The sequence below is a fragment of the Microtus pennsylvanicus genome, chromosome 6, assembly GCF_037038515.1.
Source record: "Microtus pennsylvanicus isolate mMicPen1 chromosome 6, mMicPen1.hap1, whole genome shotgun sequence".
Classification (NCBI taxonomy): Eukaryota; Metazoa; Chordata; class Mammalia; order Rodentia; family Cricetidae; genus Microtus; species Microtus pennsylvanicus.
The window spans coordinates 38,635,050-38,659,548 of record NC_134584.1 but is presented as its reverse complement, the minus strand read 5'-3'; the positions used below and the strand labels follow the sequence as shown (position 1 = coordinate 38,659,548).

The 24,499-nt window shown below is 40.8% G+C and overlaps 1 protein-coding gene across 2 annotated transcripts in view; it reads left to right on the top strand.

Annotated features, from left to right (window-relative positions):
- The window catches only part of Dhx29 (DExH-box helicase 29), a 50,368-nt gene extending 29,206 nt beyond the window's left edge, over positions 1-21,162 (top strand). For both annotated transcript variants that reach the window (XM_075976051.1, XM_075976052.1), the window contains exons 13-27: positions 4,053-4,229; positions 4,676-4,816; positions 5,965-6,109; positions 6,220-6,337; positions 7,634-7,718; positions 10,124-10,212; positions 11,566-11,694; positions 11,773-11,848; positions 12,541-12,765; positions 14,560-14,696; positions 15,221-15,314; positions 16,724-17,017; positions 17,512-17,643; positions 18,833-18,929; positions 20,869-21,162. In XM_075976051.1, the coding sequence (XP_075832166.1) occupies positions 4,053-4,229; positions 4,676-4,816; positions 5,965-6,109; positions 6,220-6,337; positions 7,634-7,718; positions 10,124-10,212; positions 11,566-11,694; positions 11,773-11,848; positions 12,541-12,765; positions 14,560-14,696; positions 15,221-15,314; positions 16,724-17,017; positions 17,512-17,643; positions 18,833-18,929; positions 20,869-20,921 (1,992 nt within the window). In that variant the 3' untranslated portion in view covers positions 20,922-21,162. The remainder of the gene's footprint in view (positions 1-4,052; positions 4,230-4,675; positions 4,817-5,964; positions 6,110-6,219; positions 6,338-7,633; positions 7,719-10,123; positions 10,213-11,565; positions 11,695-11,772; positions 11,849-12,540; positions 12,766-14,559; positions 14,697-15,220; positions 15,315-16,723; positions 17,018-17,511; positions 17,644-18,832; positions 18,930-20,868) is intronic.
- The last annotated feature ends 3,337 nt before the right edge of the window (positions 21,163-24,499 follow it).

Sequence of the window (24,499 nt, the reverse complement as noted above, 5' to 3'; positions counted from 1 at the left end):
CTCGAATCAGATTTGAGGGCACACTTGAATTATGCCCGAAGTTTTATGTTATGACTGTTTCAGATGTTTACCAGCCTACTCAAGGAAACTAATTTGTTAGTATCCTTTTTCAAGGACAGATATATTGCAACTCTCTTTTCAAAAAGTGTTATTAAGTTTTTCTAGCAAGGCAGGATAGCTGATACCTCTATATCTGAGCACTTGATTGGCTGAGACAAGAGGATTGCCTCAAGTTCCTAGCCAACATGGAACAGTGTGAGACTCTCTTAACATGGAAAAGGAAAGAGAAAGAGCAAAGCTTGATAATGGTTTTTATGAATGTCTGTTAACTTACTAAATTATGCAGAAGTAACATTTTGTCATGCTTTGGGAGTTTTGAGACTGTGTGCCCAGACTGCCTCCCCACATCAGTCTTCCCATCTTAGCCTTCCAGGCGCTGAGATGAAGGCATGTGACACCACTCTCACTCACTGGTTTGTAATTAATAGACCACAGATAGATTACTTTAGAGGTTACTCTCCTCTTCTGGGCTAGGAAATACTTAAAAAATAAAAATTACAGTCTCACAATCCAAGAAAAAAAATTTACCATTTAATTCATGCTTTTATGGGTGTGCATTCCATATGTCTGTTTAGTTTGTGAGTCTTTCAGATCACTAGTGTACGAAATATGGATTTTGTTTGTTTGTTTGTTTTTTGAAACAGGGTTTCTCTGTTTAACAGCCCTAGCTGTCCTGGAACTAGCTCTTGTAGACCAGGCTGGCCTCGAACTCACAGAGGTCCACCTGCCTCTGCCTCCCGAGTGCTGGGATTAAAGGCGTGCGCCACCACTGTCCAGCCAAAATCTTGATTTTTAAATCGCTTTATAGTACTATGTAATTTGGATGTCTTCTATTTATTTTCTTATTAGACAAATTTTAGGAAAAGGCGTTTTTCAATCTAATTAATAGTCTGGTAATAAATAAGTGATAGTAATTTCTTTATCTCTGAGGGATCTCTTTCTTTGTAGGGTAGGTAGGAAATTGCACTGTGGTTGATAAGACATTAGAAAGAAGCTGAGTGGCTGTTGGCTCACCCCATGGAAGAGTTATCCCTAGGATGTAGAGGAGGATATACACAGTTTTCCAGAGAACACAGAGGTCATAATTGTTGCTTCGCAAGCCCAGACCTAAATATCATCAAGGGTCAATATGAGCTAAGGTGCTATTCTTATATATTATTGAGAACTTTTATTTATATCAGATCATAAGTTCTCTTGTAACTTAAATAGTTAGCAGAAAATTCCTTTAAAGACAGACCAGCCTACAGAAGCTGTATTCTTTGCTAGTTTGACATGACTAACTGAATCAAGCTTCAGTTTAACACCATCAGTCCCTTGATGTAAAGAGTGTCCTAGTAAAAGAATCTCAGGGCGGGGCGGGGGGGAGGGAGCTGGAGCAATGGCTCAGCAGTTAAGAGCTATTGTTGCATGTGCAGGGGATCTGTGTTTGATTCCCAGCACCTCCATGGCCTCTGTGGGCAACTGTGCCCACATGGACATACCCCAACACAGATGCATATTAAAAGTAAAATCTGGGACTGGAGAGAGCACTTGCTGCTCCTCCAGAGGCTCAGGTTCAGTTCTTAGCACCCACAGGCATGGCAGTCACATCTGAAACCCTTGTTCCAAGGGATCTGGCACCTTCTTCTGGCCACTGCAGGCACCGGGCACACATTTGGTACACATCCATATATGTTCAAACAAAACCCTCATAAAATAAAAATAAATCTTTAAAAAGTAAAAAAATCTTTAGGTCCCAATGAAATTCAGCAGCACTTAAGAATACAAGAGATTTGGGGACAGTTTGTTACTTTACTCCGAACTCTTTCAGGACAGTACCTCTTCTGGCTGTGTTACTAGGAATTGTGTGCTGTGCTGTGTTTATAGTTGGAGTGGAATCTAAGTAACATTCATTGTTGGCTGTGCTCATAGCTCCATTTTCTGACCACCAATAAGAGGTGTGCTTGACGCTATACATTTTTATTTGCTCTAGTGTATGTTATTATCTTGTTTGTTTCTTTACAATCTTGGTTGCAACTCATTTTCATCTTTCTGATGAAAGTTTCCAAATCACTGTAGTCCACTGGATCTCTTTTCCTGACCTTCAGACATAAATCTCCAAGTGCTAGAAGGACACTTTCCAGTCTTGGGAACTTCGGGTTCGGGGTTTCTAGAACTCAGAACGTCCTTGCCACACTCCTCTCTCCTGACCAGTGAGGGAGCCCTGCCATTACTAGTCAGCCACTGAAGGAGAATCACCCAGCATTTTTCGCTCATGTCCTCTTTAAATTTAGCCACCAAATTAGGAATAACTGCAGCAGCATCTCATGCGTTAAACTGGCTGCTCTCATTCTCTACCCTGTAGCCAGAGTCCAGAGTAGCTTTTTTCTGTGACACAGAGTCTATACAGGCTAGCCTTGAGCTCAGTGTTCTTGCCTCAGCTTCCAGGGCCCTAATATTAAGGATGTGTGCCATCATGAACAGCCAGCTCCAGGCACCTGTGTCTCTTGTTTTTTGGATTATAGATAATACTTAGATCACATGATTCTGCTTTAAGATGATTTAGTCACCAGACTTACAAGGTTTCCATGGCTATCACTTGGTACCTCTCTAGCTTTATTTCTTGTGTATTTCTCATCGCAGGGCCCAAGTCTAGTATTTTAGTTCCTAAACTATATTGTAAGTCCTTTTTCTCTCTCTGTCTCTCTCTCTCTCAATGTGTATGGATGTTTTGGATGCATTCATGTCTGTTTACCAGTACATGCCTGTTTCCTGCAGAGGCCAGAAGAGGGCATCAGATCCCCTGGACCTAGAGTTCCATATGTGTGCCCAAGTGCAAGAGTAGTCAGTGCTCTTGACCACTGAGCTATCGCTCATTCCCCTTGGTTGTTTATTTGGGGTACTAAGAATTGAACTCAGGGCTTCATACATCCATTGCAACTTGGTACACAGGTCTGTCCCTTGACCTACCTCCTTTCTCTTCCCTTTCCCGTCCTGTTTTTCTCCTGTGCGAGCACCCAAACTCATCCATTGGTTTTTAACATCACTGGCAAGTTCTCTTACAATGTATACGACACCTTCTGTCTTTATCAGTTTTTATCTCTTAGCATGTGCCACAATGCAAGGTATTTTCTATTTGTTAGGCTTTGTTCTGCAGGCCTTGCATTGTCTCATTTGCTTATTATACAACTCCATAAATTTTTTATTATTTTTATGAATGAATAAGTAGAACCAGAGATATTTATGTAACTTTCCCAAAACCATACTGTAAGTGGTCATGCCAAAACATGAACCCAAGGAATTGATCCCCAGTCTTGAATGCTTAAGCATTATTGTCTGCCTTCCAAGCAGATTGTGAAAATTACTTATTGTCTTAATGTACTTTCTCTTTATATGCTTCTGTGATCTGTTACAAATTAGGACAGAAATGTGTAAGGGTGCAGAAAGTTCGAGCACGGACATACATGTAGCAAATACTTGTATTCGGGCAGCATACATCATCTATGCCCTGCAGCAAGGTTGCAGCGACCTCCTTACATCACCTCTGCCTTGCAGTAAATTTAGAGTCACTTACATGTGTGTGTGTGTGAGGCAGGCAGGAAAATTCTTTTTTTAGATGGTGATAGATACCTGGTCAGATTCCGACCGCTCAACTCAGTTTCCTCCTTAGTAGTAAACCACCTATCTTCTGTAATGGCAATAATGGAGTTTTCCCTGTTTAGCAAAGTTAGGAGACAGGCTGACTTCTCCACGAACCTGTTGTCAGCCACATATGGTGTGATTTCTAATATGTCTCCTAGTGCACAGTCCTACTGTTGCTGTTATTATATGCCGACTCTTCCATTGACTCCAGTCTTACAGAATAAACTGAGTTTTAATTCTGAAGCTCAGCCTTATTTAAGCATCCCTTAATCAGCCCATAAATCCTCGTGTAATACTCAGATATTAACTTTTGGTAGATTGTTAATTCCCAGCCACTAGATGTGACTGATTTCATGTTGCCTTTCCATTAGGTCCATGAGAGAAGTGTCCAGTCGGATTTCCTGCTTGTTATCTTGAAGGAAGTTTTGCAGAAACGTTCTGACCTCCACTTGATTCTGATGAGCGCCACTGTGGACAGCGACAAGTTCTCCACCTACTTCACACACTGTCCCATTCTCAGGATTTCAGGAAGAAGTTACCCCGTTGAGGTGAGTCTTCGTGTGTGTGTGTGTGTGTGTGTGTGTGTTTGTGTAGTCAGGTGGCTGGTGCTTGCCTGAGGCTGGGAAGGATGGGAAAGCATGCTCTAGCGTCCTGATGGCAGACCTCAGGAACTAAAACTTAGCTCTACGTCGAGTCATGTTTATACTGAAGGTGGCATCTGCCAGTAAGGTGCTCTGTTCTCAGCCATCCTTGGGCCTGGGGTTGTCTGTCTGTCTATTCTTCTGACCGTATTCTTTTAAAACCAAGGTGTGAGTGTCCGTGATCCTTTAGACTTTCTGTGTCTGCTATGTTCTTCAATCCAATTATGCTAATGAAAGCGTTCCCTCCTGTCCTCACTTAAATTAGTGACATTTAAAGACGAGGCTCTCTGTGCTCTCGTTAAGGCCTTCGCTGGAGTGACTTTCGGTCGCTTCTGTGTTTGCCTTCTCTGCAGGTTTTCCATCTTGAAGATATAATAGAAGAAACGGGCTTTGTACTGGAGAAAGACTCCGAATATTGTCAGAAATTTCTGGAGGAGGAGGAAGAAATCACCATCAATGTTACAAGTAAAGCTGGGGGAATAAAGAAGTACCAGGTAAAAAGAAAATGCTCAGAGTACAACCTGCTTTGTGAGTTTCCAGTCATGTGGCCTAGCACTGTGAACTGGGGAAACAGTCGTGACGATGAGTGAATTTTAAAAGCTATCAATTTTAGTCCTTAATTTGTGATATTTTATTGTCTCTTACACTATTTGAGGCCATTAGGTATATGTAGAATAGAGATTTTATAAATGTGAAGCAGCATTGAGAACGGCTTCAGGCTTCATTCATAGCAGTGATTCATGACTGGAGAGGATGTCTCTAGTGATATTTTTCTACTGTGACTCGGGAGATGGTGCTATCCTAAATCTAGATCTTTGCTCTTGGTTTTCTTAGCAGCCTGTCTTCGCAGGAGCCAACATTAGGTCTATAATAAGGCTGTTCAAGGCAAACAGTTGTTGCTAGGGAGTCAGAGGCAGTTAGGTGACTGGAGAAGCCCTGTGACCCCCTCTTTAGCAGTGGTACCAGAGTTGGTCTCAACACTACATCTGTGCAGCTTGGTTTGTATCAAGTGCCTGAGTCCAAACTGTTGCAAACACAAAATTGGTCTGTGTTTAAATTAAACAAATACATCAAGAAAGCATAATCATAAGATCTTTCTCTAAAACCCCAAAGATAAAAATTAAAAACCAAAGAAAGGCTTAGAAAGATATTTCAGACGGGACAGTGAGAACTTGGTAGCCAAGACAGAAGGTGGAAAGAACGAGAAGGTGTAAGCTATCTTTAGTTAGGTTGTTACAGGGCCTGTGCGCCTGTGGGCCTGTGTGCTTTTTCACTGCCCTGAAAGTGCACATTTGAGTGTGGTACGGTTCTACAGTTATTTCTGTATGAGCATGGAGAAGCAGACCGTCTTGGTGTTCATCAGTTAAAGGATAGGAGAATGATCAAATTTCTACAGTTCCTACTCCTAAGTGGTGCGTGGTGATGCAGACATGCAGCCCCAGCTGCTTGGAATGTATTGGTAAACAGCACCCTTTTTCCTTGTTTCTGTTATAAAAATAGAGTTTGATTTTAGTTTTTATGGTTTGTGCTGTTGTTTGTTTGTAGCTGTGAGGATAAGCAAATGCTCTCACACTGAGCTAAATCTACAGCCCAAAAATATATAATTTTGTTTTCATCTTTCTCTGGTTGGGTTTTCTTTTAGGAATATATCCCAGTTCAATCTGGAGCAAGTACTGAATTAAATCCATTTTACCTAAAGTACAGTAGCCGTACTCAGCATGCTATTCTCTACATGAACCCTCATAAAATCAACCTGGATCTGATTTTGGAACTTCTTGTGTATTTAGGTATCTTTCTATTTGTTTTAATAAAATGCTTCTATCAACTACATTTATTAATACTTTATATGTTTGTTTCCTGTCTTACATTGAATTTTTTTATCTTTTTAAAATTTCAGACAAAAGTCCTCAATTCAGAAATATTGAAGGAGCAGCATTGATCTTTTTACCCGGTCTTGCTCATATTCAACAGTTGTATGATCTCCTGTCAAATGACAGAAGATTTTATTCTGAGCGGTAACTACAAATCTTTATTATATTCTTTGTAATTTTAAACCAGAAGATCTGATACATTAAAACTCTTGATCAGAAATTTCAGACTTTTCAACTTCAGTTAAAATTGTGCTTAGTAGGGCTGACTAGTAACTCAGTGGTTAAGAGCACTGACTATTCTTCCAAAGGACCCAGGTTTAGTTCCCAGCACCCGCATGGCAGTAACAACTATCTGTAACTCTATTTCCAAGGGTCTGACTCCCTTTTCTGGCCTCCACAGATACTTTATACACATTTTGCCCAGAGATACATGCATGCATGTAAAACACCCAAACACTTTGTTTTGTTTTCTTTTCTGAGACAGGGTTTCAAGTGTAGCTCTGGCTGTCCTGAAACTCACTCTGTAGACTTAGCTGGCCTTGAATTCAAAGAGATCACCTGCCTCTGCCTCTCAAATGCTAGGATTAAAGGCGTCTACCACCACCACCCAACTCACTTTTTTTTTTTAATCTCTACAGTTGTCCATGGAGATTTTGTGTTTGTTCATTTTTATCTAGTGAAAATTTGTAGGTACTTTATCTGCATTTGTGTTTTTTTTATTTTAATCTGAGCCAAGAATTCTTTGGTTAATTATAGATATATTATAGATGATAACTCCTGACCCACTGAGTTTTCCAAAAGCCAACAAAGTTTTGCATATTAGCAACCATATCTATTAAAATAGCCATTTATTTGTTATTATAGTTTATTACTCTTATTGTGGTTGCCATATTAATATCACAACTCTAAAAATCATTTAAGGGGCTGGGAGATGGCTCAGAGGTTAAGAGCATTGCCTGCTCTTCCAAAAGTCCTGAGTTCAATTCCCAGCAACCACATGGTGGCTCACAACCATCTGTAAAGAGGTCTGGTGCCCTCTTCTGGCCTTCAGGCATACACAGAGACAGAATATTGTATACATAATAAATGGATAAATTTTAAAAATAAATAAATAAATAAATATCATTTAAGCCACATTATTTCACATACAAGCTTACTCATCCTTAAACAATACAAAATTCAGAATCTTGAATACTTATGGTCTCTGGCCTTTCAAAAGAGGGATGCTTAACCTGTATTTGTTCATATTAATTTTTCCCCTCTGGCAGGGATATTGTGGTATAGTGTATATCATTAGACTGTTCTGTGAAAGTTTGTTTATTTAAATTTTTTCATATTAAAATACTGAAAGTTGCTTTCTATACGCAAATAAATTTTGTTATTCTTTGCAGTGTCTTCTAAAGAGAAACTCTTGCTAAGAACTATGATTTTAACTTTCAGATATGAAGTTATAGCTCTGCATTCTGTTCTTTCAACTCAAGATCAAGCAGCAGCATTCAGACTTCCCCCTCCAGGAATCAGGAAGGTAAATGCAGGACATGAGTGTGTGTGGTCTGAGAATACTTCAGAAAGTGAGTTAGTGCTGAACACACAACTGACTTCAAGTCTTCTGCAGCTCAACATATCAAAGTGAACTTAATACTGAACATCATGCCTTTGGGGCTGGAGAGTGGCTCAGTGGTTAAGAGGGTATGGGCACAGTTTGGTCCTGAGCACTGCACTGGCAGCTCACACTTGCCTGTAACTCCAGCTCCAGGTGATCCTTCAAAACCTCCTGCCTTCTTAGGCATGTTTACTTACATCATATGCATACAGACATCCACATAGAAAAGAAATATCTTTTTAAAACTTTTAGATTCAGACATTTGATTATTGTGGGCTAATAAAGAAGCAATACTTGAGAAAAGTGGCAGTTGGAAAATGTGATATGTGTTGTAATTGGAGCGGCGGGGCTGCGTCCCCGGCGCCTGGCCGCCCACACGGCTAGCTTATGCCCTGAAATAATTACACGGAAACTGTATTCATTTAAACACTGCTTGGCCCATTAGTTCCAGCCTCTTATTGGCTAGCTCTTACATATTGCTATAACCCATTTCTAATAATCTATGTAGCCCACGAGGTGGCTTACCAGGGAAGATCTTAACCTTTGTCTGTCTAGAGTGGGAGAATCATGGCGACTCCCTGACTCAGCTTCTTTCTCCCAGCATTCTGTTCTGTCTACTCTGCCTACCTTATTTTCTGTCCTATTAAAGGGCTAAGGCAGTTTATTTATTTAATCAATGAAATCAACACAAAACAGAAGACTCCCACATCAGATATGTATGTTGCTTTTTAAAGGGGAAAAAAAAGACTACTTTTTCCTAAGAAAGCATTATAAACTGGACATGATGGCACACACCTTTAGTCCCATCACTCAGAGGCAGAGGCAGATGGATCTCTGAGTGTGAGGCTAACCTGGTCTACAGAGTGAGTTCCAGGCCAGCCAGCACTATGTATAAAGACCCTGTCTCCAAGAAAAGAAGAAAGAAAGAAATTGCATCATGAAGGAGATTGGATGTCAAGAGCTATTTAAGTCCTGGGAGGATTCCTGTTCTCTAGACCATTGGTTCCTTCAGCCTCAAGTAGTCATTCATTCCTTTCATTGATATGCTAATGTAGAATCCAGAAAGGTGCTCACTCCAAACTGCTCTACCACTGAGCCATAGCCCAGCCTCAGCGGTTAATTCCTGATTATAGTTCACAGGCCGTAGTTTATGGAAGTAATTGGTGCCCTCTGATCAGAGTTCTGAGTGAAGAGATTCTTGACAAAGAATTTCTCAGATTTGAATCTTCCCTCAGAAGAAATTATTAAAAACAATGTAGTTACGTTGTGAGACAGGGTGGAAAGTGGAGAACAAGCCTGACCGATGCCCAAGACCTGGTTCCTCATCCCTAAGCCGACCACCATTCAACTTCACCTTTTCTTATTGAGTTTTCTAACTGTCTTCTGAGAACTCCAGAGGTCCTGAGACTGCTCTGAACTTTAACATCTGCTTCTCTGTAAGAAAGATTTTGTTTGAAGAGTTCACCTTTACAAAAGAAATCTTAGCACTGCCAAAGCAGAATGACCACGTAGGTTCCACAGGCATCATTAATCTGGGAGCAGTCAGTCAGTACTGGAAAACACAGGTAAAATTGAGCAGTGTGCCTTGGACTTGACCTAGACTGTCCCAGAGGTTTTACCTCCAAGGATTCAGCACAAACATCAAGAGTGCACAAGGTTGTACTGTTCATCTGTCACTGCTTAAGAATTTTAAAGCTAGACCTAAAATACCTGTTTCTGTATCTCCTTATTTACAGCTGAGGTTTGGAAGTCCAGGGGTAAAGGGACTTGCTGAAGCTGGGGGCCAGAACAACCACCCCACTCCTCTCAGTCATACTTCTTTCCTAATAATTGATTGTATAGGGTTGAATTGAACTGTCTCAGTTCTCTTACTGTCAAATTTAAGATGACTGACTGGGGTTAGGGAGTGGTGTTTTTGCTGTGATGGTGATCTGTACCATGTGCTGGAGAGATGCTGAGCAGTTAGAGCACTTACTGCTGCTGCAGAGGACAAGTTCACTTCCCAGGAGCCACACTCCAGCTCCAGAGGGGACACTGTTGGCCTGCTCAGGCACTGGCACTCATGAGTATGTGAACATACATACACATAAGAAAAAAATGAAAGTAAATATTTTTTAATCTAACAATCTCATTAAAATGAACTGATGAAACTGTATAGTGAATTAAAAGTATGGAACAAAACAGTCTAAATTTTTGTGACCAGAATTGAAAGTGACTTTTTTGGGCCCCCCTCCACTGCTCCCTTAAAACTCACCTTTAAAACCTCATCAGCTCTGTCTAAAGAACAATTCAGGGTACAGTGTCAAGAGCTTCTTGTTTCTTTGCAGATTGTCTTAGCAACAAATATCGCGGAGACGGGAATCACTATTCCTGATGTTGTGTTTGTCATTGATACTGGAAGAACAAAAGAAAATAAGTAAGTTTAACTTTCTCACAGTGAAAATATTTAATGTTTAGGTTTTTTTGGAGAAATTACAGAATCATATCAGGGAAATTCAGATCCTAAAGGTCATAATTCTACCCAAAGCAAAGAGCTTTGGTAAAAGTGTGGGTAAATTTAAAATATCAGGGAATAATTTTTTAAATGTCATACTTTGGATTTTACCAAAAATAATGCCAGTATACCACCACTTAAAAGTGCTACCTGGGCAGAATTTTACAACATAAATTTTTATGATTTTTTTGCTTATTACATAAAGTGTTGAACACAACATTATTTGAAGAAGGATGCTTAAAAGAAATCCCACACTAGCTCAGAATTGAGTATAATAGAAGGTTATTTATTTAGGGGTAGACTCACAGATCACAATCCTCTGCTTTAACGGGGAACAGCAACTGAATCCCACAACCAGAACAGAGAGAGCAGACGCACACTTTTCATCAGCATATATAGTATATGAGGCCCCGCCCAAGTGCGTGGGTAACTTAAAGGCTACTGGCGGTCGGAATTCCTACAGCAGTTATTTATGGGGTTGTGATAGAAGCATGAACTTTGGAGAACTGGACATAGATCTCTGATCTGAGCCAAACAGTACTTCTAATAATCAGGTCCTTGTGTACTAGTGAAGAAAATGACAGTTTCACAATCGCAAACGCTGCATATCACAGCCAGAACATTATCAGTGCCTTAATGGAAACTCCCACAAAATGGTACTACTCTCTGAGTAGTGTGTGCCCTATAAACAGTGGAGACTACTGTTAACCAATTGTAGTCTATATACTATCCCCAGTATCAGAAAACTACAGCAATATATGAAAAAGATGCTGTGTAATAGAAAATCAATTCTAAAACAAATGATGTATCTTTAGAGGAAATGTTCTCTTGGGATTGGTGCTTTAAACTGTGATGCTGGCTGTCTGCTCCGCCTTGATGTGTGATTAGTAGGTATGTGAGGAAAGATGAGTTAAACCATTTTTTTTTGTAGCAAAGCTTTCCATTTGGCAGTATGGATAAGCACTTTGATAAAAATGTTTAATCAGGAAATATGACTTAAGAAGTGTTGTTGAGCATGCACGGTGGTGTACATCTTTAATCCCAGCTCTCAGGAGGAAGAAGCTGGTGTTATTTCCATGAGTTCAAAGCCAGCCTAGTCTATGTAATGAGTTCCAGGACAGCCAGATCTACATAAAGCGACACTGTGTCAAGCCCCAATCCCCTAAAAACGAAATGTTTGTTCACAATAGTAATGAGTTTGATGACATTTCCAGCTCTTTCTGGTTTTGCTGAAAGTCAGTAATCCACATGCTGTCTCCTCAAATGTGTCTTTAGGTACCATGAAAGCAGTCAGATGAGTTCCTTGGTGGAGACCTTTGTCAGTAAAGCTAGCGCCCTGCAACGACAAGGGAGAGCTGGGCGGGTGCGGGATGGCTTCTGTTTTCGGCTGTACACGAGAGAAAGGTAGGCACAGTGCTGGACATTCACAGCTCGTGGATCGGCAGTGGGTGCCATTACTCATGATGTATCACTTTTGTTCAGATTTGAAGGTTTTCTGGACTATTCTGTACCTGAAATCTTGCGTGTGCCTCTGGAGGAACTATGCCTTCACATTATGGTAATCCCAAAGCACCCCACATGAGGTTTTTGTTCCTTAGGGAAATCTGATGACTTATATGTTTTTAACAATTATTTGCTTTACATTTTCAAGTGTTATTATATCTGCACTGTAGAGTTTATATGGCAGTGGCTCTCAGCCTGTAGGTCATAACCCCACTGGGGGTTGAACGACCCTTTCACAGGAGCCACCTAAAACCTTCAGAAAACACAGACATTTACATTACAGTTCTTAACAGTAGCAAAATCACAGTTATGAAGTAGCAATGGAAATAATTTTATGGTTGGGAGTCACCACATGAGGAACTGTATTAAAGGGGCACAGCATTAGGAAGGCTGAGAACCACTGCCATAGGTATAAGTAACTCAAACAGCCTCGTAATCGAGAGCAGTGGTCTCATGGGGGCCATGTTGTCTGCCAAGGGTCTGTGGCATTGTTTCAGACCTGCTGAGACTGGGGGACCACCTGCCAATAACTCCCTAGACTGAAAGTTACTCTTGATTCTTGGATTTTAACAATAAAAATCAGTACTGAAGAAACTAAAATATATAAACTGGGAGATTCCACCTTTGGGCTCACCTAGGATGGCCTTACCCATTTACCCTCTTTGCTCAAGTTTTGATAAATTCAGACTTTGGTTCCAGTGTTATTGCCCGGTGGCACTGAATCCTCCTGGTCTCTTTCATGTGCAGAAATGTGATCTCGGCTCTCCTGAAGACTTTCTGTCCAAAGCCTTAGATCCTCCTCAGCTTCAAGTGATCAGCAATGCAATGAATGTTCTCCGGAAAATTGGAGCCTGTGAACCGAATGAGCCCAAATTGACTCCGCTGGGCCAGCACCTTGCAGCCTTGCCTGTCAATGTCAAAATTGGCAAGATGCTCATTTTTGGAGCCATATTTGGCTGTCTAGAACCAGTGGTAAGTAAAATACTGCCACAACCTCACTTCACATGCCATTTGGTGGGGAAATTATTAAGCATTGGAAACAAGTTTAAATGTTGATTTCTTTTTTTGTTTGTTTTTCAAGACAGTGTTTTTCTATGTAAGCTTAGCTGTTCTGGAACTCACTTCATAGACCAGGCTGGTCCCAAACTTAGAGATACAAGTATCTCTGCCTCCTAAGTTCTGAGATTAAAGGCCACCACTACCCAGCTTAAACTTTGGTTTCTTTTTTTTTTTTTATTTTATTTTATGTGTATTGGTGTTTTGTCTATGTGAGGGTGTCAGATCCCCTGGAACTGTAGTTAAAGACAGTTGTGTGTGAGCTGCCATGTGGTTGCTGGGAATTGAACCAGGGTCCTCTGGAAGAACAGCCAGTGCTCTTAACTGCTGAGCCATTTCTCCAGCCTCCCTAATTTCTTAACAAAACACAATCATTAAAACCTAGACGACTTGAATATCTGATGAGAATTTTTAAATATATTTAACTTTTTATAATAATAAGCTTAAAAATCTATTTCTCCATTTACTTACATATAGAAAAATGCTATAGCTGGGTGTAGTGGAGCACACCTTTAATCCTAGCACTTGGGAGGCAGAGATAGGCAGATCTGTATGACTTCGCAGCCAGCCTGGTCTACATAGTGAGACTACATCTTGAAAAAAACAAAAAGAAAGAAAAGAAAAACACTGTTGTGTGAGTTTGGCTTGCCTAGGTTGTTGCCGTCATGTAGCCCCCACCTGAAACATTTATTTAATTGAATATGTAATAATTTATAGAAACTTATTGACACCATAGACTTTAATAGAATGGAAAACTTCCTTTATTTGAATTATTTCTAAGCCAAAAATTCTCAAGAGTCTATTTTCTCAATTGATTTCAGAAATGAGCTCTGTCCATTTATCTGATTCTCTGGGTGTGTGGTCTTATGGTGCTTTCTTTATCAAGTGGTGACTTTGAGCACAGATCGAGAAAACAAGGCTCCTTACCCTTGGCCTCTTTTTCTCCAGTGTTAGAAGTAAATGTGGGGCTAGGGTGTGGCTCAGAGACACAGAACTTGCCGAATGTTCACGTGGCAGTGGGTTCAGTCCCCCAGCAGTAATGACAAGGCAGGATCTCCGGGTTCTGGGGAGGGAGTAGGGTGGTGTCAGGAACTTGCTAAATTCAAAAAGCACCATTTGCTATTATAGTTTGTCTGAGAACTTGTAACAAGTGGATGGTTGTATAGTCCCCTTACACATTTCTTAAAATAATGTGACAACTGACCCCAGGGCCTCATGCTTGTTAGGTAAGCACTGAGCCATAACAGCAGCCAAAACTTGGTGGTGGTGTTCATTTCTAACCAACAGTAGTTTATTTCCCACTTTAGGGCAGCTGAGAAACCCAGCATGTGGGACCATACTCAGCATTTGGTGAAGGTTCTCCTCATTTGTGAAAGGCATTGTAGCCAATGAAAACTAGAAGTCTAAGGACTAAGCTATAGTTCTGAGATTGCCTATGACTAACTAGCAGACTATAATCACTTGGACACATTTTCAGTTTTCTCCCTGATTCTGGTACTGTACTTCCTTAAATCACAGAGGTGTCCTAAGGATAAAGAAATAGGTTTTCTGAGTTCCATGAAAGGAGCTAAGCTAAAGTTATAAAATTGTTATGAAATTATAAGTTAGCAGTGTTAAATGCATTGAAAATAAGAAATGAATGGCTTGATTGTGACTGTTTTCGGGTTTATTTTTAACAACTTCTTTAGTGATCAATATATTTATGGGCAGGCAACACTAGCGGCAGTTATGACGGAGAAGTCTCCTTTTATCACACCCATTGGTCGGAAAGATGAAGCAGACCTTGCAAAGTCATCTTTGGCTGTGGCCGATTCAGACCACCTCACGATCTACAACGCCTATCTAGGGTAAAGAAATAACTTGTTGCTATCAGTAAGCCAAAGGTTGGAGATGGTCGACCTGTTTAAAAATGTATCTTTGTCATTAAAAGTATGCTTTCAACAGTTAAATTTGTTCTTCGTACTTTTAATCTGTCAAGATATAATTATGATAAAGACTCATTTAAGAAGAACATATTTGGCCGGCGGTGGTGATTCGTGCCTTTAATCCCAGCACTTGGGAGGCAAAGGCAGGCAGGTCTCTGAGTTTACAGAGTGAGCTCAAGGACAGCTAAAGAAATTCTGTCTTGAAAAGCCAAAAAAAAAAAAAAAGAACATAGTTGTTATTATATATGCATATGTCTCAAATTCGAGTCAATTTTATAATTTCTGTTATGCTTAAAAAATACTGCAATTGAAAATGGCAGCTGCTACAGTAAACAAGACCCCTCTTCATAACGGATTGTAATTTTGTTAAACCTTACTTGTGGTAACTCTGAAAAAGAGCTTGGATGGAGCCTCGGTGGCCTTTATCTATTGACACGTTTATCTAGGTGGAAGAGAGCACAGCAAGAAGGAGGCTACCGTTCTGAAATCACGTACTGCCAGAGGAATTTCCTCAATAGGACGTCGCTGTTGACACTGGAGGTAACTCTTAATACTGCTCTTAGCAGTGACTACGTATTCGGGAAATGGTTTTTATAAAGAGATGGCATGGTTCGTGGAAATAACACTAGCTTGGGAATAGGATAGTCAACTTTTTATTTCTTCGTTTTTCAGGAGGGTTGTTTAAATAAATGACTCAAAGGGTATTATCCACAGTTCTTCTCAACTCTGGTACTCAATTGTTATTTTCCTTAATCATAGGAAATTTCAGAAATATAAAAAAGTAAATACTATCATGAACTTCAGTTCTCCCATTTTTTCCATGTCCATTAATTGGCATCATGTGGTCAATATTGTTTTATTTATATTCCCCTTACTATCTGCCCTGTCGACTACTTTTTAAGTAAATACAGATACTAGATTATTATGTATATCTACAGTATAGGACTCATTTTTTCTTTGACATCACACCTTTAAGACAAACAACCCATATCATCAAATTATAGCATTTGAATACCCCTCGTCATCTCATAATTTTGTCATAGCTAGTTCAAATCATGATCCACACAAGATTTACTCATCACATTTGGTTGATATGTCCCCTAAGTCTGTGGGGTTTCTTGAATTCTGGAAGTAGGCACTTCTGAGCTGGCAGATTCAGTATGTGGACACCCCAGATAATTGGCTCACAGGTGACCATTTCTTCAAATTACTCCTTTCTCCTTTTCTCCTTTTATTGTCCTCAACCTCCAGATCGCCTCCCACAAACTTCCTCCTCCAGCCTTGTCTCTGGGCCCTGAGCTTCAGGGATTCAGCCCCATGGTCACAGCAGCTGCCTTTCCTCCCCTGGAGTCTAAGCTCTAAACCAAACCTGAAGGAATCCCAGTGTAAATGCCACCTGTGGCTCCTGTAGCCTGAGCTTGGGGCAGCCCTGCCCTCCCCGGGTGGCTCTGCTGATTTGCACTCGTCAAGGGGCAAAGTATTTTAAGCTGCAGTTTTATTAAGTGATGAAGTTGCCTTGAGAAAACTTCAGTAAACTCCAAGATCTTTCGGAAGAAATTTCCGGAGACAAGTAGAGAAGCAGCTTGTTTTCAACTATCAGGATTCCCTGTAATTCTTCCTAATCCTATCCCCACTGACTAAAAACAAGATAAATGTTTAAAGGAGGATTATATTTAAGTCGATGTGAATGAAAATATAGTCAGACCCATGCTATGTCCTTTGTTCTCACAGACTTATATTTTATGACATAAATTCCATCAAAGAACAGCTGACTTCTAACCCTTCACCCCCCAGAACCTTTGCTCTCCACTCAAGTTTTGGGCTGTGGTCAATTAAATGATACTTTGGTATCCTATTTTATAGGAAACAGTACTATATATTTCAAAGTTGTTTGGTAATTTCTCTACTTTAATAATTAAGATTGTGTCTCATTTTAACATAAAATCTAGGATGTGAAGCAGGAACTCATGAAGTTGGTTAAGGCCGCAGGATTTTCATCTTCTACGAGCTGGGAAGGAAAGAGAACCTCACAGACACTCTCTTTTCAAGATATTGCCCTTCTGAAAGCTGTCCTGGCTGCGGGCCTGTATGACAATGTGGGGAAGATAATGTGTACAAAGTCAGTAGATGTCACAGAAAAACTGGCTTGCATGGTGGAGACAGCCCAAGGCAAAGCACAAGTCCACCCGTCCTCAGTAAACCGAGACTTACAAACTTACGGGTGGCTCTTGTACCAGGAGAAGGTAAGCTACTCATTCTCAAACCCTGTATGCTGTTCTAGAATGTCCTTATAACAAGTTCACTTGTCCTGGTGGTTTTTCTCAAGTAGAACTGTTATTTTTGTTCACATTTGAAATCCAGATGCAGTTTATCAAGAAAAAGCAAAACAAAACAAAAAACAAACAAAAAAACCCCAAATATATCTCAGTAAATAAGAGACAGATAGTAAAATTTCTCCCCTGGCTGTCATCACTCCTACGTAGAATATAGTCCGTCATAGCAGCAGGACTTTGGTTAATAATCTGTCTGTTCTCAGAGTGTTTCAGTACAAGTGGTTGACTCAGAAAGAAAAAGATGTGTGCTCCATTCCTAAATAAGGGGGTGTTGGGTAGAGGAATATGGTTGTATAAATGTATACAATTTTCTATTAAATTTGCAAAGAAAATACATACATGAAAAATAACTAGATGAGTTCTTATATCTTTAGACTATGACGTGTTTCCCTTTGTCTTTGTAGGTGAGGTATGCCAGAGTCTATCTGAGGGAAACCACCCTTATAACTCCTTTTCCAGTCTTGCTTTTTGGAGGCGACATAGAAGTCCAACACCGCGAGCGGCTTCTCTCTGTGGACGGCTGGATCTATTTCCAGGTATCCATCCACGTGACTTTACTGATTACGTGAAAACGTTCCAATTCCAGTGTCATTGGGGTAGATTTAAAGTTTTTACTGAAGCTTGCATAATACTTTCCTGTGTGGTTCACAGCAGAAAACCTCATCTTACCTTAAATGTACAGTTTTAAATCTTTAGCTCTGAAAATCATGTTACTATCACAGAACATGTTTATTGATAATCATTATAATTGCTGATGCAAGGTATATTGACACCAATTTTACATTGATTATCCCAAAAGATAGCTTCATTTTGAAACAATGAAGGCATAGGGAGAAATCAACCTTTCTAGAGTCTGTGGGTTAGTTGGTTGTTGATTCCCCAAACTCAGGCTTATTCCACATTTTTTTGGTCCTTCTATACAAAAGCCGAACAGATTCACAGTTTTTAACACATGCAGAGTTCTCTGGATAAAGTAAGTCAATCTGTGCTTATTTATGGAGGTAAGCCCCACTCGCCCCTCCACATTGACAGGTGTAAAGTAACTCTCACACATCCTGTTATTACAGCTGTGTGTCTAGAGCCAGAGGACTGAATTGTGCAGTTTTAAGAAAAAAATGTTTGGTTCATGCCTGGAAGCTGGAGTGGTAGAGATGCTCTAAAAATTGGTTGTACTGATATTGGTAAAAAACTACAGATTTACCAAAAATCATTGACATTAAGTACTTAAAATAAGTACATTTTTATGATTTATATATTTTACCTCAATAAAACAATTATAAACGTTTCCTCTGAGCAGGTGTGGTAGCTCACACCTTTAATCCCAGCACTCGGGAGGCAGAGGCAGAGGCAGAAAGATCTCTAAGTTCAAGAACCAGCCGGGTCTACATAGTGAACTCCTGGCCAGCCAGGCTTACCCTGTTTCAAACCACTCTCCACTTCCCCCATTCCTCCCAGTCCTAGAGTCTTACATAAAGAGAAACTAAGAATTCCTGGAATAAGTTGCTGTATTGTGGCAGGAGATAGCAGACTCTAGACAAGCAAGAGGCCATGCACTGAGCTCCCAGTGTAGCCTGGCTGATTTGGGCATGCTTTTCCCATTGCATTTTATGGTAAATCCTGGTGCCCGGAGTCAATGGAATTATCAGGTACTTATGCTTGCATTGGCCTATCTAGACACATGCCCATGTCCTGATTAACATTGTCCAACGTGGCGTCTCTCCACAGGCCCCAGTAAAGATCGCTGTTATTTTTAAGCAGCTGAGAATTCTCATTGATTCTGTTCTAAGAAAAAAACTTGAAAATCCAAAGATGTCTCTCGAAAGTAAGTGTTTTATTGTGATACAGGTAAAAGAAGACATATACACAGTATATATTGAGAAGAAAATATATTTGGGTATAGATATAGACAGATAATAACATTAAATTGTTTTAGAACTTTTTAAGAACCTGAGAGATTGATTCTAGAAATTATGATTTAACACTGGAGTACCCTGGAGCACACTGAAGCCATGTTTTTGATGTAATATTAATAAAATTTTAATTTAATAAAGTCTACTTATGCTAAATTCTATTCAGCTCATATAGCTTATTCTCTTAAAATCTTTACTCCTGATACTTCTAAACTGTCCATTTCACAAAGAAAAACAAATTTTGGTACTCATTGTTTCCTCTGCCATGCGCTTCTCACACATACAGTTAGGAGTTGGTATCAGTGCATTAGCCGTCAACACAAGTCTGAAATCAACACTTGGTTTAGGGGGCATGCTGCAGTACTCCCCTAGCTTGACAAATCTCCACCGTTCTCCTAAAGCTGACAAATGATGCCAGGCTCAGAGCCCCGTCCCAGGCACTCTGATTTCTCTGCAGACTTGTGATGTGTAATTTCTGCTGACACTTCCCCCTCCTACCATTGCCCTTTGAAATGCAGATGATTATTGTAGTAACCCTGCCTAGGCTGTCCCAAAGTAGGATCTATTGTTTGCATCTTCAGGCTCTAATTTAACATGCTCCTTGATAGCTGTGGTTTCTGTAAGTCAGTGGTTTTCTCTTGCTTAGAGTGTAGAACTAGCAATTCTAGTTGATGCTCTAGTCTTCCCTGGCATTGTGTCATAGGCACTGAAGTTAGGCTTTTGCTTTAATAATGTAAGAATTATCTGTGCGCACGTTCGGTGCTTATTGGGAATGAGGGTGATGAGTTAGGACTTTTCTTTATGACTTCCCTGTGAGGAAAAGCTGTGACGGGGCCTCACATTCTAAAAGAAGTGTCTCAAGTTCCTCTTGTGCTTTCTTCCCTGCTCAACATTGTTCACTTCCAACAAGGAGCCTCCTCTCCCGCTCCCAGTTCTACGTTATTTTTTCTTTAATACCACTCTAGCTCCCGAGCACCTGGGAGGCAGGCCATAGGCCCAGGTCAGAGTCTCATGGCGACCACTGAGACCAGGAACATTGGGACCTCATATAAATGTAGAATGCCAGTCCGGCACCCCTGCTGCTATGAGAATCACAGGAAGTCAGGATTCCAGAGCTGTTTAAACAAGAGTGGCTGTTAATAAAGCCTCCTTAGCAAATAATGTCACCTCTCTGTTTGTCAGTTGATAAGCTTGTCACTTCCCCATTGACACCTCTCTGGGAGCATTTCCCTCTTAGGATTTTTGTTTCCTTGGTCTAAGCCTGGAGAGAGTAAAATCATTGCCACCTTTGACTGTTTGGTAAAAATCCCCCACTGCAAAACAGGGAGAATCAGTAATACCTTCAGTGTATTTCAGCTCGGGGTGGGGGAGGGAGATATGAGGAATTTCTGGGTGGAATATCTAAAGAACTAGTTCATTATAGAAATAACTGCCTGGGCTTGGTGGCGCACATCTTTAATCCCAGCACTGGGAAAATTGAGGCAGAGGGACATCATGAGTTCCAGCCCAGTACGGGCTACAAACTAGTAAGACCTTGTTTCAAAAAGGAAAAATAGGAACAAAAAAAAAACTACTTATATCTCATTATTTGGGGCCTTTGCCTATAAATAATCAAATACTAACTTCTTTCTACAAAATGTTAGCTTTTTGAAGTAGGCATAAGATAACCTTAATAATCACTAACAAAAAAATGACATCTCTGGTATCATAGTGTACATTATTCATCTTGGCTTGTAGTCTAATTTAAGAAAGCTTGTAATGAAGTACACCTCTTATTTATACATATGTACATTGCAAAATTGGCAAGTGTTAGATTTTTTTCATAGGTGTTTTATTTTTCCATTCCCTCAGATGACAAGATTCTACAGATCATTACAGAATTGATAAAGACAGAGAATAATTGATGCTGAAATCCATGGTTAACTTCTTTTAAAGTTAAGATGAAGATACAGTCCTAAAATTATGTGAAGATCGTCCGTCCCATTAAGTATTTGGTTACTGAAAATTTTGGTACTAGCCATGAACCTGAAGATGGCAGGAGAGAAGCACATACTTTCAACACGGACTTTTCTAGTTCCTTTGTAATGACGATGATGCTTGGTGTATTTGCCATGACATTTACAATAAACTCTTTGGTATCATTCATATTTTGTGCATCTTTGTGTCACAAGGCCAGCGTCTGCTCTCTGAAACTTAACTGCTTTGATTCCCTGTGTAACCATCTCATCCGGTAGCAGCCCCTGACATTTGGAGAATAAGTTTAGAGTTTTGTCCTACTTCTTAGTAAGGGTTTCTGTTGCTATGAGAAAACACCATACCCAAAAGCAACTTGAGGAGGAACTTCCACATCAGAGTCTATCACAGAGGGAAGTCAGGACAGGAACTCAAACAAACAGAGCAGGAACCTAGAGGGATCATGGCAGCATAGCCAGACCTATTTCAAAAGACAAACCAGGCCCCGCAAGATAACTGAGAGGGTAAAGGTGCTTTTCCACCAGCCTGACAATCCCAATTCAACCGCCAGAACTCAACAGAGGTAGCAGGAGAGAAGGCTCCACAAAGTTGTCCTCTGACCTGCATGTGTGTGTTAACACTCTTGGGCGTCCTACACATGCCCACAATAATAACAGTGTAGAAAACACCCAAGACAGTCAGTTTAGAAGGGGGACACAATAAAGCAACTTATTCCACGAGTTCCTTTTCTCTTTATGACCCTCTTTCAGCATTTAAGAGGATAGAATGGCACAGAGGGCGAACAGCACACTGGAATCACGGACTTGGATTTGACTCCTGCAGATTGCATTTAGTAGTTGTGGGAAGCTAACTTTTAAGTCCACCTGATCTTGTTCTCAAACCTAAAAAGAACCCGTTTCTAGCTCATCTGAATGAGGCAACAACTAAAGGTTGCAATGAGGTCTACCTAATAAGCCGAAGGACACAGCAGACGCTGCTGATGTCCTATGTGATCTGACTCCACTGCCTTCCTAGCTGCCAGTTGCTCCCCTCCTCTTTCCTGCTCCAGCCACAGTGACTTCCATTCATCAGGCCTCAGGAATTTTGCACTGTGCAATTTCTCTGACAGATACTGTTCCTATAGTTGACCACCTGGTCACCTCCCACTAGACGTCCTTGCTCAGGTGCTCCCTTTCCACTCTGCTGCTTCTGACCATTGGTACTGCAACCCCACCCATGGTATCCCCAGTGCCACAGTCCTTGTGTCTTGTCTTTGTATAACCATCCTACGTGAGCAATGCCAAAACCCTAAATGCCAAAGCAAAAGCAAAGCCAGTCTCACACCCAAAGCCACTATTTTATTCTCTTTATTTCCTATGACTTGCATTTGTCTCCTCCCAAACTCCCAGTGTGGTCATTTTCAGTGATGGCTCTGTCAAAGGCAATTAAATGGCCAAAGGGGATTAGGCACCTAAAGTTTGTGTGTGCATGTATTTATGTATTTGTATGTGTAGATATGTGTATGTGTTTATGTGTATGCATTTGTGTGTGTGTGTGTGTGTGTGTGTGTGTGTGTGTGTAGCTGTGGTCCAAGTGGCCCAACAGTGACTGTCCCCTCCTGGGAGGCAGAGGATCTGGTGGTGGTTTTAGTTGACAAGACTGCAGCCATCCAATCTGGTGCTGGAGTTTCAGGAAAGTCCTAGAAGGCTGCTGGTTCTATGACAGAATCCTGAAGAGGTGGGTCAAACACCAGTGAAGGAATGCCTCAGGGAACAGGATGGATGAACTTGCCAGTGAGGACGAGAACAAGCTGGCAAACATGAAAGATTCCTTTTTCTGTCCTCTTATGTGGGCTGCCACCAGAAGACATGGACCAGATTTAGGGTGGTTTGCCACTCCAAGTCTTCCAACCAAGAACAATCCTTCCCGGCATGCTCAGTTGATTATCTACCACAAGAAGGTACCGGAAGAAAACACACACATCCAAACCTGAAAAAGAAGTATTTTCCTCAGCCATCCTTGCTGGCAAAAAGACATATACATATATACTTTAGTTAAATAATCGAGGCAGGCTCAGATCCTGCTGAACAGGACATTAGAGATGACATCCGATTTAATCCTCATGATAGCCTCAGGGGCTCTCTTACTGCTGCCATGCCCTGTTTTCAACAGCTAAGGAAACAGAAGAACAAGGCTGTGTAATGTGCCCCAGGGTCACAGCTGGTGGCTGCAGCTGGGCTTTGAACTCAAGCACTTTAACTTGGAAGCAATGCATAGAGCCATTGTTTGGTACTGCTTGTGCCTGACAGTTTGCCTCAGGTGGGTGGGAGAAAGAACACGTTTACGCACGGAGGGAAGCAACGCACTTGAGCGTGTGTACTGAACCCTTCCTGAACTGGGGATTGTCAAGACACCAGGAAGGTGGTAACAGAAAGATAGCCTTTTCCCCAGGTGGACATTGAGACGTAAAAGTCAAACATCTCGTGTAGAAAATGGCCTGAAAAAAAAATCCCTGCCCTTTGTTTACCAAATACCAGCAAAACTTGTCTGACTTCAAGCACTTTAAATACCACTCAGTTTTGGAGCTTAAGCATGGTAAAAGAAAAGATTCATAAGTAAATATAATTTTCAGTGACATCAAACTCAGTGTAAAGATTTCCCAAGCGCCCGACAAAGTTGTCTAAGTCTGGTGGCAACTCACTGGCTTTGTTTGACAAAAGAAGGAACCTAGGTAAATGCACTGTTCCTGCTTTCATCCCAACCTTTGAGCTAGGGGAAGAGGAAATGGAGCTTTGTCTTAGACTGAAGTTCCAACCTGGGGAAAATGCATTGGGCCGGGCTGGAGAGACGGCTGAGGCTAAGAGCACTGACTGTTCTTCCAGAGGACCTAAATTCAATTCCCAGCAACCACATGGTGGCTCACAACCATCTATAATAAGATCCGATGCCCTTTTCTTGTGTGCAGGCAAACACGCAGACAGAAACTATCTACATAGTAAATAAATAAGTCTTTAAAAAATGCATTAGACTCCAGTTCCAGAGAGATAAACAAACAAATTAGACCTTTCATAGGGCAAATGAAAAGCCCTGGAATTGGACCAAATCATTTGTTACAATGAGGAGAGTGTAATACCAAAGTGACAGTCCAGGGCAGAAATATTCAGAAGGTAGAACAACAGATCTTAGAGTATGTAGGGATGTTGTTTTGCATGTCCCATCTACAACTACATCCAGAAAGACTGAGGCAGATAAAGTCTCTTCCCAGTCCCACCCTCATTCTTTTTTTTAAATATATATATTCATGTATTTTATGTATATGAGTGTTGTCTTCACGCACACCAGAAGAAGGAATCTGATCCCATTACAGACAGTTGTGAGCCATTATATAGTTACTGGGAATTAAACTCAGGACCTCTGGAAGAACAGTTAAGTGCTCTTAACCACTGAGCCATCTCTCCAGGCCCCCAACATCATTCATAAGCCCACAACTTCAAATACCTGTTCATCTTCCTCATGCGGGTTCTTGACA